Genomic DNA, 16651 nt, shown 5'->3' on the forward strand with positions numbered 1-16651 from the left:
ATCCCTAGCCCCCGTATAAAGGGTGGGTGTGTTGGTCCACCTATAATCTCAACACACAGCAGGCAGAGATGGAGCTTGAGAAGAGCAACCTAGATTAGCCAATGCCTTGGCTCTGCGTTCAAGTGAGAGATGCTGCCTCAATATGTGTCCATCATATCCATTGAAAGACAATGGCAACCTTTGACCTCCACATGCATGTGCACACACATATACAGATACTTCCTCCGCCCCAGAGACACATTCACTAAGATAAATCATTTACACTGCAGCATTGGGCTTGTGATGTGCTTGGCTTCCAGAAATGTGCACAGCTAAAAATAAAGAGCACGTTGGTGATTCTAGGCGCAGCTCCCAGCCTTGCATTTTGAGTGCTTTTGTGTATCTGACAGTGTCTGAGTTAGCATCTCTGATGGTACCAGCAGGTCTTTAATGCCCCAGGCTGTGTGCAGACCATGAAGTCAGCCATCTGCTTCAGCTTCTGTGGCCTTGTGTCATCCATAAGCTCACCTTGAGGCAGGACAAGTGAAATGTTTCCTGGCAGCAAAGTTTCCATGTGCCAGGGGTGAATTATCCAGGCCTCTGGCTTCATGCAGAAAGCAGCTCACTCTTCATCACCCTCTGTATACATGGGCATCTCCTTACTTCTACCAGTCATTTAGTGTGTAATATGACTGTGTCACATGTAAAGTTACAGGATAATAAAAGCCAACAGGGTCAGTGACTCTGGTTTAGGATGGCAATCCTTTTGTTTGTTTTCATTTTTTTTTCCAAGACAGGGTTTCTCTGTGTAGCCTTGGCTGGCTTTGAACTCACAGAGATGCGCCTGCCTCTGCCTCTGGAGTGCTGGGATTAAAGGATGAGCTACCAATGCTCAGCTAGATGATAATTCTTAAACTTTAGAACATAATAAATTTAGCTGAAATATAAAGTTTTTGATATAGTGGGTTCCAGGCCAGCCAAGGAAACATAGATCTGTTTTCAAAACAAACAAGCTTCCCCATCCCCAATCCCTCTAAGACACAGAACTGCGAGACACTGGGTCTCCCTGCCCCACCTGCACTCACAGCATTTTAACTCTGCCTTCCTCACCAAGTCGAGGTTTCCACTGCCCGACCCTTGACACACCACTGGTTCAGAGAACCTGCCTGCCCCTCATGGCCAACTCATTACTCACTGTTGGCATGATCACCCAACACTACCTTTCCTCATGCTTGCTTTTTAGCCCTCTGGGTCCTTGTTGGGTCAGCCATGGTCACTAGCTTGTGTTCACAATCCAGGGAGTGTGAATCAGCCCTGAGTTTTCCTTTCTTGCAGCACTGATAGCACAATGTGTACATTTTTGGCACAGTCTTTGAAGGGGGAAAGGTGGGCGGGGTCGGCACAGAAGACTGAAGAATGACTGAGTAGATGATGATGTCCCCAATGCTCTGAACTGGCCCAGGCCAGACAGACCAAACCTTCACTGTTTAAGAACTGGAGCTAAACCACATTGTTTTTTTTTGTTTTTTTTTTGTTTTTTTTTTTAATAGCAGAAGAAAAATTGAAACCGTTCAAGGAATTGTTTCATTTCTAATGGGAGTTTTAGGAAATATAGGGTTGAGAACAGGTTATTGAGGATTTTTCAGCACTTCTTGCAGTGGTGGGCTGCCTTAAGGGTACACACACAAACACATACAACTCCTGGCTTTCTCCCACCCCTTGTCTGTAAAAACATCCATGTAGGAACCTTAAGAAACAGGCTAGGGAGGAAGGCGGAGGAGCCACCTGCCCTGAGGCAGAGCTGGGTCAGGCGCTTTGTGGTCTGTTGAATCCTGGCAGCTTGCTGCTCCCCAAGAGCGGAGGGTCACTGAATTGATTAGGGTTTGGGTTGCAACAGAGGCTTCTGGGTGGCATTATCATAATCCAGGCAGAAGCTTTCTGAAGAAAGGGCCTCTGGTGAGCTGGGGAATCCTGGGTGTGTGTGGCCCATATGGAGCAGGGCTTTGTCCTAAAGTCTGCTGAGCTCCAGGGTGAGAGTCCCAGACACTGGCCGAGCCTCAGGGCTGCCTGCTCCCCTACTGTGGAGCCTGGGCTCCTTGGTAAGAAGGGATTGCCATGCTTGATGGGCTGCCTCTGATTAAGTATTCTGTAGCTCCTTCGGGGGCACTTGGAGCTGGACATGGCACGTGTGAGATCGCACCTCGTGTGTGGCAGAGGGGTTGCCAGCTGGTGTTGGTGAGATTAGATACATTCTTGTTCTAAGTTGTGCTTATGCCATGTTTATGACTGGCCTCTTCCTGTGAGGATCATTCCCCCAGGCCTCACCTTCCTTCGTAGAGACTGTCCTCCATAGCACTTCATCTTCGTTTCCAAGGAGACCCATCTTACTGACCTTCAGAGACTTCGGAATTCTTCAACATAAGCCACTTGCCATGTCAGTGTTGTCTTTTTCATTGTTGTTAGTTTAGTTTTTGTTTCTACATTTTGAGAAAGGGTCTCACTGTGTAGCCCTGGCTGGCCTGGAACTCACTAACTCACTGTCTGGCCTTGAGTTTACAGAGATCCTCCTGTCTCTGCCTGTGGAGAACTGGGATGCACCACCATACCTGCTCCTTAGCAGTGTTCCGTAGCCTCGGAGCCAACAGTCTCCAAGTCTGGCTATAAAATAATGTTGTAGTTAGGGCCAAATGAAGTAAGGTCTGTGAACTCTCAGTTAACATGTGCTAAGTGTCCATTATTGCTCTCACTGGGAGCACCATTAGGAGTTTGGCCTGATGGCCTAGACTGGTATCAGCCACCCAGGAGGCTGAGGCTGTCAGATCACAAGTTTAAGGCCTGTTTGAGCTACAGGCCAGTCTTGGCAAGTCAGGGAGACTTGCCAATGAATAAATACTGTGGTTGGGTTATGCAGCTCAAGCAGAGTGTCAATCTCTAATACAGCAAACAGGGAAAAGAATACTGTTAGATATTACGGATGTTGCTATGTCAGGACCAAAGGCAAGCAGTAAGATCTGGCTCCTGAAACATGTGGTCCCTTGAATAGCATTACTGCATCACTGAGAAGCTCGTTACAAATGCAGAGTCCCAGGCCCTACGCTATACTTCTAGATTCAGAACTTATATTTTAACAAGATGCTCAGGCATGTCTTATTTAAGAGGTGCTGTTTTAGAATATTCTCTGCAGGCTGATACAGGGCAGTGCATGAGCACCAATTCCTATGAGGAGACAGAGGACCAAAGAGGACCGTCACTACCTCGGTTAAAGTACAGAGACTCCGTCATGCCGCAGAGCAGTGTCTATTGTACACTGACATCCTTTCCATGGTCTCTGTGCAAATGTATTTAAAACTCAACCTGTGTTTGCCACTACGTAAGGATGGAGGAGGATGGAGGTCATGTGGGGAATAGCCAGTGTTATAACTTGCTGTGACTAATGACTCCTTGAGCATGGCTCAGGACCTGCATCACTGCAGCCTTCAGCCAGCCCAGGTTTGTAAACACTACCATTCAGTGAACAGATGTTCAGGCTTTTGGGCCCCATTTACAGGTGAGGAAACAGCTGTGAGGTCTGGGATTACCCACAGCCACCCCACCAGGAGAAAAGGCCTGAGAAAACCAGTCTGCCTTTCTTTCTCCTGCCTTGGCCTCGCTTGTCACCAGGCTTTCCTCATCCATCGAGCAGCCACCTTGGAAAAGGAGGCCCCGCAGGCTGCAGAGCAAGCAGGTGCTGTGTGGTGCTTAGTCAATGAAAGAAAACCTGCCAACCCCAAAGAGGAGACTGAGCCCATTATGTTTAACAAGTGATGGGAATTGGCTGGATGGAGTGTGCTTTTGACAGCAGTCAGCACAGGGCAGAATTCACAGCTCCATGGCCAAGCCTGCTGCTACTGCATACGGTTTCTACATTAAGCTATAGGGTGGCCTTATTTAAAAGCAGACTGTTTTATAAGTCGCATAGTGCTGTCTAGACTGGGGAACATTTACGAATGTGGCTGCAGTATGTCAGACAGACAGACACTCACACACCTGAGCCTCCTGCCCCAAGCTCACCCTCAGGCTTGTGCTGGAAAGAGGTGGAGCTGGGGTAGGGGAAGATGGGTGATTTAAGACATCTGATCATTAGTCCTAAGCCCTTTTCTTCTTTCTATGAGCCTTTGTAGAGATAGGAGTTGAAAAACTGGAGAGGAGGCTTTCCTCTGTAATGTCACACACGGCTGCAAACTTCTCAGATGGCTTGTCCACAAGAGGAGTGGCATCATTTTTGGTTGTCATTTTTTCTCATTGCCTGTGTGTCTCTCCTGCCCCTTGCCTTGAGGACATGGTGGACATGTCCTCCTGCTTGTGTAGCCTACTCAGTTGCAGGTGCTCCAAAAGAAAAAAAAAAAAAAAAAAGAATGATGTCATGAAGGCTGAGGTCATGAGCACTGACATTGCATTCCCGTGTTTAGCACGTGGAAGGAGGAAACTGGGGGTGACCCTGGGGTTGCTTTCTGGGTCCAGGTTGTTTCCCTTCCTGCCTGATCTGAATCTAAGGATGCAAGTACCAACTATACTAAACAGTGGCTTCAGCTATTTTGAGCTTACCGTTTTGGGCGACCTTATATTACAAGTGCAGCGTGGTGCTGTCTAGCCCTGCCCATACTTTTGGGGAAAACCAATGTGATCTGCACAGGTAAGACCTTCACCTGCTGTGTCTTGAGGAACCAGGAGGCCTTCAAGTTTGCTTTGAGGAAGAAAGAAAAGAAAGGTTCTACTTAGGGGACAATGACCTTGAGGAAAAGTGGCTGACGTTTACTGAGCCCTTACCTGGTCTGAGCATGGTCTTAAGCATCTGGCATGTAATGTTTGCAGGGCCCAGGAAGCAGATTTTGTAAGTTCCTTACTACTGGATGAAGAAACCAGGGCACAGATGGTTCTATGTAACCTGCTTCAGGCCCCAGAGCTCGAGAATGGCTTCAGCCAGGGCACTGAGCCGGCTTTCTCGCCTTTACACAGAGTATCTGTGCAGCAGCTCAGTTTCTCCTTCAGCTTCTAGAAGCAGATACCCGTGTAGGTGCTGCCGTTATGGGTCTCCACTCTGAGCAGCCCTTTAAAGAGTCCTCTTTGGCTGTCTGGGTCCCACACAAGCAGGCCTAGAATGCAGCAAAGGAGAAGGGAGAGGACATCCATTGTCTGAAGGAGATGGAGTGGGAAGGGTACAGAGCGAGTGAGCGATGTGGCTGTGCCAGCCAGAGGGGAAGGCATGCAGCAGAAGCTGAGATGAGAAGGATGCCAAGAGCACACACAGCCCTTCTCGTGTCTGTCCTGCACATTAGGTGCTCTTACTGGCTGGCTGACCTTGGAAGGGTTATTTCCACAGTGGGGCCAGAATCTGCTTTGGCAGTTACACAGCATTCAGTGGTTTCTAGCTTTTGTTTCCCCCTGACTTGGCATTTTCAGTGGAAGGTGCATTGCGGTCCCAAAGAAGCCTTTGTTGGAGGGAAGGTCACCCTGCTTTTAACAACTGTGGAGGCCTCCGAGTTTCTGCAGTGCTGAGTGGGGCTTGGTTAGGGTGTGAACACTCTCCTTTTATGCCCAGCTGGAAGCATTGCCTTGGTAGTGCCACCACGAGGCCCTTATCTTGTCACTGGACTCTTGTTAGAATGTCTTTACCTCTGGCCCTGCATGATGAGGGAATGTAGTGTTGTGATTTGACAATGGGGCTTCCCCAGGGCCAAGCTCTGCTTACTGCATGACCAGAGGGCCGGTTTCTGTCCTGGGCCCATCTTTAGTTTTTGAAGGAATGTAAAAGTTGGTCCAGCACCCACCTACATCCTCCACGGCCTGTGTGTGTTTACTGTCTGCTTCATACAGAAATCAGCTCCCAGGATACAGGCCTCACTCAGCCAAGATAAAACTTTTCAGTTATGGTTTCCCATCTGGTGTATGCAGATGGATTTCTTTTCCTCTGCATACTGAATGGGGCTGTCATGAGGGCCTGGGTAGCTCTGAGCCTGGCACTGAAGCTAGAAGGCTCATTCTTCTCTGTGCTGTTTTCTAGCCCCAGCCAGGGGCCACCCAGGATCTAAGGGAGAGTGGTGCCTCCACTCTCAAGCTGGGCTTCCCATGTATTACACCTGCGTGACTTTTGATTAGGGGACAGGATGTCAGAGAGATCAGAGATCGTCTTCATCATGTGCTTGTATGAGCAGCCTCAGTAGCTCCTCTTCCCCTTTAAATAGTATTAGTTAGTCATTTATTTGTGTTTGTGTGTGCGTGTGTGTGATGTGACTGCACGTGTGTATGTGCATACATGTATGTATGTATGTGATGAGTATGTATGTGATATGTGGGTGAGTGCATGTGTGAGTGTGTGCACTTGTGTGTACATGCATGTGCGAGTCTATGTGTGTGATGTGTATTCATGTGTGTGCATGTGTGGGGTGTTTCTGTGATGTGTTTCATGTGAGTGAGTGTGTGGTATGGTGTGTGTGTGCACGTGTGTGAGATCATAGTGCATGTATGATGGCTAGAGACAACTATTTAAGAATTGCGTTTCGCCATCCACCTTGTTTATTGAGGCAGCTTCTTGTTTCTGCCATGGCCTTTGGGCCTTCCTGGCAGGTGATTCTCTTGCATTCACTCCATGTCACCGTAGGAGTGCTGGGCTGACAGACTCGAGCCACTGCATTTGGCATCGCTCCTTCCTCCCTTGGGAAACTTGGGTTACAGGAATGGAACTCCCATGGTCAGGCCTTGCTGCAAGCGCTTTTAACTGCTGATGCATCTCTCCCAGGCCCTGATTTCTTCTTTTTTGCCCTAATTTTACCACCACTTCTTTGGTCTGGGGTCTCATAGTGCCCCTTCCATGCTCTTCTTTCCTTTCCTCCCCTCTCTGTGTTTTCGTTCTTCCTGATGCCTGCCTGTGTTGAATGTCTGTTCAGGTCTATCATGTGCCAAGCATGGGGAGAGGTTAAAGACTGGAGACCCAGCGGTGGTTAAGATCCATGGATGTGAGGTAGAGGGCTGTAAAGGTATGTATCTTGGAGAGGGTTAGAGTGCAAGGTACTACAGAGAGCTGCTGTGCAGTCTCACCAGTGAGGCCACTAACAGTAGCTCCTGACTCTTGACTGAGTCTCAGGTAGAAACGCTCTTTATTAAACATGTGTTTCTAGTTGTGCTTGGTGGGAGCTGGGCAGGAAGATGCTCAGGGATGTGGGGCTATTTCTGCTGTGGTGGGCTGTGGGCTACCGTGTGCTCTCACCTGTCAAGGTATAGTCAGTTGTAGACTGCTTCTCATGTGGACTTGTTCTTTTCCAAACAACCCCTTATGACCTAGAAGGATAGGTCAATTGCCTTTCACGTAGGAAAGGATGTGCATGTGAGAAAAGTAGGCCAGGGCAGGGCACATTTGGGGAACTGAGCAGGCTTACAGTGTGGCAGCGGATGGGTTGGTAAGCTCCCCATTTTGCTCTCTTGCCAACTTGTTTGTGAAGAGAGACAGATGGACTCCTGTTGCCGTCTGATGTCTTTTCAGACGTTTGAGGAGTCTGCGTACTGGGGCTGGCCATTCACAGGCACCGACAGGGAGCATCTGGGATTGGCAGGGCTGGCACAAAGAAGAAGCATCACACTCTTTCTTTGTCCTGCTTTGTCTCTGCAAGTGTCTGTCTGTCATACCCTTTGTAGTGGGGCCTTCCTTGGAAGGGAGGAGGATGCAGGAAGGATTTGAAAGTGTAAGTGCAGCCCAGGACTGAGTTTTGAGAACGAGGGTCTGAAGGCTGAACTGGCTTTGAGGTTGGCCACACGGTGATTTCTCTCTCTCTCTCCCTCTTTCAGTCATTGCCTTAGCTTCACAGTGAACTAAATGCTTCGAATTTCACTTCCCATAATCACCTTTGCCCCCTCTTTGTCCCTAATGCATCAGGATTCCTAGAATAAATGAATCATGCCTGGTTAAGCAGCCACTGCTTCATGAAGGAGAAGAAAACGCACACCCTGGGCTGTTTTTATGAAGGGCATGGCAGGGGTTTCTCTGGAATTGCTGAGGTCGTTGTCAATTTGGCCAACAAGAACATCTGTATTTATCCACCCCCCTGCCCCCACCCCACCCCCTGCCAACAATGGCTTATTTGCGTCTGTTTAGTTCTCTGAGTAACATTTCATTTCCTGACTTTATAGGTTGCTATAAAATCCATCCGTAAGGACAAAATTAAGGACGAGCTAGACATGGTTCACATCAGACGAGAAATTGAGATCATGTCATCCCTCAACCATCCTCATATCATCAGTATTTACGAAGGTCAGTGACTCTCTTTTCCCCCACTTCTGTCCTAGTTACCATTTCACATACCACCGGGGCCTTGCCAAGACTTTGAGGTAATTGCCCTTCTGGGCAGGAGCCAGATATTTTGCTTCATGATATAAAAATAGCCAAGCGTTATCTCCTATCTGGTTACCTTGAATGCAACCCGATACACACAGGGCAGCTCATCTGAGTAATAAAACATCCCTGGCCACCACCATCTTCGCTCTTCCCAGTTCCTTGCTTTGGCTGTTGCTAAGTAACTTGCTCGCTGGGTGGCTGTAACAGTGGGCACATTGTCAGTGTCATTCCTCCACCTGATGGCCACGCTGACATAAGCCTCCAGGTGATTCTCTTTGAACTGGAAATGAACGCAAACGGCTCAAGGGGCACTAAGAAGGCCACGAAGCTTCCCAAATGGAGTCCAGCTTGTAGCTGGTGTTCATGAAATACAGGGCAGGGGAAAACTCATAAAAACACTGAAGCTCCAGTTTAGCTTCGATTCTTTATAGGAAGAAGTAGAATGTCTAATCCTCCCACAGCAGTAATTCTCCTTCATACTTGGAAAGACGTTACATAATCTGAGACTGTCTATTACAGCAGAGGTTGAAATTCAACATCAAAGTCAACGAACAGTTTTCTCCTCACAGTTTGACAAATAAGTCTTACCTATTTTTTAACTCATTTTTCTCTTTCTATATATGTAGTTTTTATTCAGGGTTAAATTACACTGTTGAGGGTTGCTCTTTTGTTTGCTTTTCTCATTTTATACCATATATATCTTGGTGTCAATAAAACCTTCCCATAAAGACATTTTACAAGGCTTTATAATATTTTCAGCTAGGGGCATACCACAATTTATTGAGTCTAACTTTTTTTTTTTTTTTTTTTTACTGCCAATCCAGATTTCTGGTTGTTATAAAGAAGGCTTTATTGACCTCCACTTGTATATTCATTTCTGATTATTTTCTTATGAAAAATTACTGCGCCGAGTGCAGTGGTAATACTTGGGGAGGCAGAGGCAGGCAGAGCCCTGAGCTTGAGGCCAGTCTGGTCTACAAAGTGAGTTCAGGACAACCAGAGCTACACAGAGAAACCCTGTCTCAAAAAACAAGACAAAATTATTGCTTTTAAACTATTGAATCCAAATGTTTCCACTATATATATATATATATATATATATATATATATGTAATAAAAACGTTTATTTTGAAATATATTTTAACTAAATTATTGGTTTTGGGGAGTGAGACAGGGTCTCACTCTGTAGCCTTGGCTTGTCTGGGTCATAGAACACTCCTGCCTCTGCCTTTTGAGGACTGACATTAAGGTGTGCGCCATCATTTTGGTCTCCCCAGGATATTTTAAAATATGTAGTTAAGTCAGAAAAATGAACTTCTTTAAAAAAATGAACCTCCTTTCCATTTCTGGTCCTTAAAAGATGGTAGCCCTAGATTTTTAGTTCCCTTTCATCTGTCTCCTTACTCTTTTCTCCCTGTTACTCTCATCTAAATGTCAACATTGGTAACACCTTTTCTGTTTTTTCATTCTCAGGTTTTTACTGTTGTTTGTCTGTTTGATCGCCAGTATTTGGTTTAAAATATTTTATTTTAATTTTTAATTATGTGACTATTACTTGTGTGGGTATATGTATGTGAAAGCAGTGCCAAAAAAGGCCAAAGAAGGTGTCAGAGGCCTTGGAGCTGGAGTTACAGCTCACTACAAGCCACCTGACATGGGTGCTGAGGGTCAGACTTGGGTCCTCTGCAAGGACAATATGCTTTCTTAACCACTGAGCCACCTCTACTGCCCGAAGACGGGATTTTTGTTCACTCAATCACATACACCTCTTTCTTGCAGTGGCTTTTGAAGTGCCGTGGCTGGGTCATCAGCTTCAGCATCACTTAGAGATAGGTAAATATGTGTCTCGGGTCCTCATCTGGGACCACAGAACGGGAAACTCTAGGAGTAGGGCCAGGCAGTCTGCAGCTCTGCCAGTGGGGGGACCATTGGCTTTTTGAAGCTCGCTGTGTTAGGCGGGCTGCATGTGTAGCAATGGATACCTCACACCCAAGAAACAGAGTGACCTAGAGAGTGTCGTATGTGGGAACTGCAGTACAGCTCAGCTGATGTGTGGACCCTGGGTTTGATTTTGGCAGTGGTGGTGCACACTTTAATTCCATCCTTTAGGAGGCAGAGGCAGAGGCAGGCAGCTCTCTGTAAGTTCAAGGCTAGCCTTGTCTACAGATCCAGGACAGCCAAGGGCTGTTTCACAGAGAAACCCTGTCTCAAAAAACTAACCAACCAAACAAAAAACTATTAAAAGATTGGTGTTTGAAATTTTCATGCAAATGTGGAACATCCATAAAGATTTTTGGAGGGGAAAGTTAGGAAAAACAGAAATATACTTTTAAACACAAATCTAAACTTACCTGGTGAGGGAGGGCTTCCTGAATGTTAGAAGTGAGTAGATATACAAATCCAGGAGAAAATTTGGTAAGTTTCGAGGGATTTGCTCCACCTGGGCCCGTTACCGTAGAAACCTGAAGACCAGGGTGAAAGATGGCCTGTGCAGTGTGGACTAGGATGAGCCCTGTGATATGTGAACACTGCTGTGTTTCTGGGTCATGTGTGCACCCAGCATGCAGTTCTCAGGCTTGTTGTTCAGGAGGCCACCGTCAGTAACTGACATCTGTCGGAGAAACTGACTTTCAGACCAGCATTAGGGCCCTCACTGGGAACCAGACAGGACCAGTGGGCCAGGTCAGAGGTGAACCCCCGCAAAAGAATATTCTACTGCCAAGGTTGTGTTGGTCATCATGGTCTATCCCCTCGTGGAGGGTTCTGGACGAAGAGAAACCCCAGCGTTATAACTTTAAAGACGTCTACCAAGGTGAATGAAAGTTCTACCAAGGCCTCGGGAAGAAGCTTGGGGCCCATTTGTCCCTTGAGAGCAGGTTTTAGATGGTCAGAGAACAGCTTGAGCTTGCAGGTCAGACAGACTTGGGGTTCAGTCCTAAATCCTCCATCATGCCCTAGAAATGAGACATGGTACTATATGTATCAAATGGGGAGGCAGCTCAGGGGTAGAGCACTTGCCTAGTACGCATGAGGCTCTACAGAACCGTATGGAGGGCTGTGACCACTGTTTCTCTCACAGGGCTGTCAGGATTAAATGGCAAGGCATACACAGGAACTCAGAAAAGATAATTATAATGGGAAAGAGTCATTCCATTCTATTAGTGACTGCATAGAGCTAGTGGCTGCTATTGTGAGCAGCCACTGAATATTCTCATCAGAAGGTTCTTCTGGACAGTGCTGGTATATATTGTTTAGGTACCTTATGCCTGGATTGCTTTTTATTTTATTGCTGAAAATAAAATAAATGCCTCACTGAGGGATTCCTGCCTGTGAATAAGTTACATGGGTTAAAAAAAAAACTAAAACAAACAAACGAACAAACAAAAACACTGTCTTTGAGTGTTTAGGACCTGCGAATGCAATGCAGATGAAATTCTCAGGCACCAATGTGGTGCTTTATTTTTACTTTTAGAGCTCGCAGCTTTGAGGTGTGCTCTCCCACACTGGCTCTGCTCTGTTTCTCCTACATCAGCTGGGGATGAGGGCCATTCCCTGCTTCCCTAGTGTCTAGGAACAGGCTTGCTGTTCTGGTCCTCACACCTCTGACCATGACCCCACTGTCGCTGGTTCCATCACTGTCTGTCTTCCTGCCTAGCAGGGTCTAAAGCTGTGGGTGGAGTTGAGCTTCCCAGCATCCTCTGTGAAGACACTGCCCTTTATAGCTTACAGAGGTCTGCTGAATCCCCCTCCAAATCCCCACTCCAAATGCCCGTGGGCATGTTGGGCGTTCCCATTTTGTAGTTGTGGACACTGAGACCCTGGAAGAAAAATAATGCCTTGCTGGGTACACTGTGTGCCGTCATAATGGAGCACCACAGGTTGGCAGCCTTGAAAACAGAAACCTGTTTCCTTTCATTCTTATTGCTGGAAGTCCAAGACCAAGGTGATGGACTGCAGTGAGGTTCCTTCTGAGGGCTGTGAGGAGAGTAGCTGTCTCAGGCTTCTCCCTGGGGCGTAAAAGGCCATCTTCTCACCATGTCTCAAAGCATCTTCCTTGTAGCCACGCTCACATGCTCTCTTCCTGGCCAGACTGGATTAGGGGCCATGCTAATGGCCTCGTTTAACTTCATCATCTCTGTGAGGACATTTAGATCTTGATACACAGAGTACATTAGGGCCTCAGCCTGTCTGAGAAGGAGACACAGGGGTCACACAGCTGGCTGTTGGCTCTAACACTTGAGTGCATTTTTTTCCCCTCTGCAGTGCCTCCCCCTTGCTTTCCAACCTTGTGCCTTGTCTTGCTGCCTCTGTGACCATTTCACCTGGCCTTTTTTCTCCTGACCTTGCTGTCCATTCAGGCCTGAACTTTGGCTGAGGATGGGTAGCTGCAGCAGGGGGCAGAGGGGAGAGATTGTATATCTGGGAGATTGTGTGCTGGTCTCCTGCCATGCACAGAGAAGAGGGACTCTTCTCTTGAAGCTGAAGGATGATATCAGGAGCCTGTGCTGAGTGGACCTGTGTTCATTTACTGAGTGGATCGCTTGCCTAAGTTGCCATTTGGACATTAGCCAAATGAGTAGGCGCTAGAAAAGCATGTTAGCATTTCTTCTTTAGTAAGGACCTTTAGGATCACCCCATGCGCACATTTGCATGTGTGTGTGCATGTACACATTTGTATGTGTGTGCGTATGCACACAAACACACACGTAGAGACACACCAACACCACTGGCTTCAGCATGATAAAACAATACTGTGCCTAGCCCTGCATGTTTAGTGACTTTGGGTTCTCCCGAGGGAAGGAGCATCTTGTTTGGCACTAATAGTTCTGTTAGAGTGTTATAGTCCAGAGGAAAATGGCATGATTAAGTACCCATGTGTCTAAGCCCCATCAGATCCTTAAAATACAAGAGCAAAGGAAACCAACTCCAGTCTTGCTTATAGCCGATGTGCAAGAAGGGGATGGCAAAACATGCAAGGTGAACCGATGGCCTGTCTGGCTGACTTGGAGCTGAGTGAATTTTGACCACCCACAGTTTTTCAGATGTGGGCCTGGCAGGGTAGAAGCCCCCGGGTGAGCTTTCCAAGCCAGCAGAACACATGTGGGTATATTAGACATTTCTGCCCCTACAAATCTTGAGGCCAGGCTTGTGGCCCATACCTGTGGGTAAGAGTTTTCTAAGCTGTTTGCCCTCATGCCCATGAAGTGCTGACTTCAGAGGCAGAGACAGTGGGGGTGATTTACCCTCAAATTTATCAACTGTGCGCAGACACGAGCCATTGCTGGCTTCTGTTTGCTAAGTCGATACAGAAGAGGCATGCGCTTTCCAGTCTGTGATGCTGGGTAACCCGATATCATCGCAAAATCTCAGGAGCACCTCAGGGTGGACCCCTGGTTCCCACTCAAAGGAATTCCATTCTCTCAGCAGGGAGGCAATGGACAATATGGAAAAACAGCAGAAAGGGGAAGTACCGGAACTTTCAACTTGGTTTCGAGAATGGAAGAGATAAAAACGGATTTTTGTCTGCAGCTCTGATTTCAGAACGGAGTTCAGACAGACATCAAAGGCAGGTTGCCTCACCCCCACTCCCCCTTTGAAGGCCTAGGAAACCTCATCCGAAAACCCTCTGGAGACTCAACGTCTTTAGTGCACAGCACAAGGCCTGGGAATTCCAGCCTCTCATCTGGTAGTAGTACCACCTTTGAAAGCAAAAGGGGGGGCCAAGGAGGTGAGGCAGCCTGGGCCTTCACGTGTGTGCCCTCTGTTTGGGGTTCTGGAAATCCCTCTTCCTGCTATGTCTGATTGCATCTCTTTACTGTCTCTTTGTATTGTGATGTGGTGGGGGAGGGATGATCCTTTCATTCCTTTTCTCTCAGGTGAAGGGAATTCTGGCTTCCAGCAACACACAGAAAGGCTTATTTTGGTATTCATTACTTACGATTGTTCTCTTTATTAAGAATGTTTAAAACAAGCCAGACATGGTGGCACATGCCTTTGATCCCAGCACTTGGGAGGCACAGGCAGGTGGATCTACAGCCAGCCTGGTCTACAAAGTGAGTGCAGGAAAGTCAGGGCTTGATACTCAGAGAAACCCTGTCTCTGAAACAAAACAAAACAAAACAAAACAAAACAAAAATGTTCTTTAAACTTAAAATGAAATAGACAAACTCCTCTTTTGATAAGCATGATAGTCTCCTGCCTGCCTTGTAAACTCTACACCTGCCACCCTTGAAAAGATACAGGAGCCTCTGTTCTCAAATAATCTCTGCATTTCCACCACAAGATCCTTTGGATGAAGTCACTCTCTGTGAAAACTTCTTCCCATCTTTCTAGAAAATGCATTCTCTAGTATTTATTACCTGACCTCCTCCATCATTGCCAGGAAGTTAAGATAGACACTTGAAGCAGCTGGTCCCACAGTCACAAGAGGATGAATGCATGAACAGTTGCTTGTGCTCAGCCTTGTGCTTCACTTACGCGATCCAGGACCCAGAGCATAAGGAGTGGTGCTACTCACAGTGGGCGATTTTGTCCACTGATTAATTCAATGAAGATGATCTCCCATGTACGAAGCCACAGTGCAGTCTGGCCCTGAAAATCACTACTGAGATTCTCTTCCCAGGTTATTCTACATTGTGCCAGGGTGAGAGCAGAACCATTTATCTCCCACCCCCTTTGTGTGAGTGAGTGAGTGAGTGAGTGAGTGTGTGTGCGTGCGTGCGTGCGTGCATGTGTGTGTGTGTGTGTGTGTGTGTGTGATTACACACATGCATGTATGCCCATTGGGTGTATGCTAGTCTATAGTTTCTTTCTCAATCACTCACGGTTTGAGACAGCACCTCCTTGAGGTCACTAATTTGGTTAGACAGCTGGCCATAAACTTCAGAACTACTCTTGACTAGCACGCTTTCATACTGGGATTTTAGGGAGTACAGACCTGCAGGGCCAAAGCTGGCTCTTTTGTTGAATCCCAAAGATCTGAACTCAGGTCCTCAGGCTTGCTTGGTAAGCACTCTGCCAAGTGAGCTATCTCCCAGTCCTAAGTAAACCTGTCTGTGCCACACGAGATTTTCCAGAATGGGATATCTCTTTTGCTTCTTGTTGAAAAATCTTTGTTTGGAAATCCAAAGCAGCAGAAGAGAAATGAAGAGACAGGTCTGTGGAGAAGGCCAGAGCCCAAATTGTTCACCACAGATTCCCCCCAACTGTGGTAGGGTCAGGGGGGTTGTGAAAGATATTCCACAGAATCCAGCAGAGGTCTAGGGGGTCGGAGAATGTTGCTGTGAGAGTCTCCAACAAGTGAAGGTAGCTCCTTGGAGTATGACAAGACCCTGGTAAACTGCATGATGAGACATTTGAACGGTAATCTCAAAGGGTGGTCCAGAACCATCAAAATCAGCATCAGCTGGGCCTCACCCAGGCCCCTGAGTCAGAACCTGTGGCCTGCTCAGCTGTCTGTTTAAGAGCAGGCTGCCAGGAGTCTGAAATTGGGAAGAAAACTCCTCCACAGCCAGTCCAAAGCAGAAATGGGACTGAGTTTCTTTATCAGTTATTTGAGAATACTAACAGTGGAATCACCTTGTATTATGCAGACTCTAGTGTGCTTATCCAGGGCTTGAGAGGCTAGGCATGCAAGGAGGTCCTCGTTAGGATGGGTCTTGATTTGGGCTTTCACAGAGGCGGGGGATGCTTGAGTTGATCCTGTACCATTCGTTTATTTGTATAGTCATTCTTTGCTCATTAAATGCATTAAGCCTTTTTTTTAAGGGCTTTTATTATTATTATTATTTACAATTTATTCACTTTGTGTACTAGTTGTATCCCCCTCCCTCATCTCCTAGCCCCATCCTTCATATCCCTCTTACTTAGTCCACTGGTATGGGAGGTCCTCCTCCTCTCCTGTCTCACCCTAGTCTATCAGGTCCCATCATGACTGCCTGGATCCTCTTTCTCTGTGAACTGGCTAGGTCACCCCACCAGAGAGAAGTGATCAAGGAAGAGACAAACAAGTTCATGTCAGAGACTGTCTTGTCTCCCCTTATTAGGCAGTCCACATAGAGATTGAGCTGTCTATGGGCTACATGTGAGCTGGGGGTCTAGGTCCTCTCTATGCATGGTCTTTGGTTGATGCATCAGTCTCTGCAGTCCACCCTGGGCCCTGCTTTCTTTCTTTCTTTCTTTCTTTCTTTCTTTCTTTCTTTCTTTCTTTCTTTCTTTCTTTCTTTCTTTCCTTTCTTTCTTTTCTTTTTTCTCTTCTTCTTTTTCTTCCTCCTCCTCCTCCTCCTCCTCCTCCTCCTCCTCCTCCTC

The 16651-nt window shown here is 47.0% G+C and overlaps 1 protein-coding gene across 1 annotated transcript in view; it reads left to right on the forward strand.

The window, feature by feature from the left end:
- The window catches only part of Nuak1 (NUAK family kinase 1), a 70522-nt gene that overhangs the window by 20357 nt on the left and 33514 nt on the right, over nucleotides 1-16651 (forward strand). Inside the window, exon 3 of the mRNA XM_055627951.1 lies at nucleotides 8140-8260. Coding sequence (XP_055483926.1) covers nucleotides 8140-8260 — 121 coding nt within the window. The remainder of the gene's footprint in view (nucleotides 1-8139; nucleotides 8261-16651) is intronic.

Source organism: Psammomys obesus, unplaced genomic scaffold (genome assembly GCF_907164565.1).
Source record: "Psammomys obesus unplaced genomic scaffold, mPsaObe1.curated_primary_1811, whole genome shotgun sequence".
NCBI classification, from domain to species: domain Eukaryota; kingdom Metazoa; phylum Chordata; class Mammalia; order Rodentia; family Muridae; genus Psammomys; species Psammomys obesus.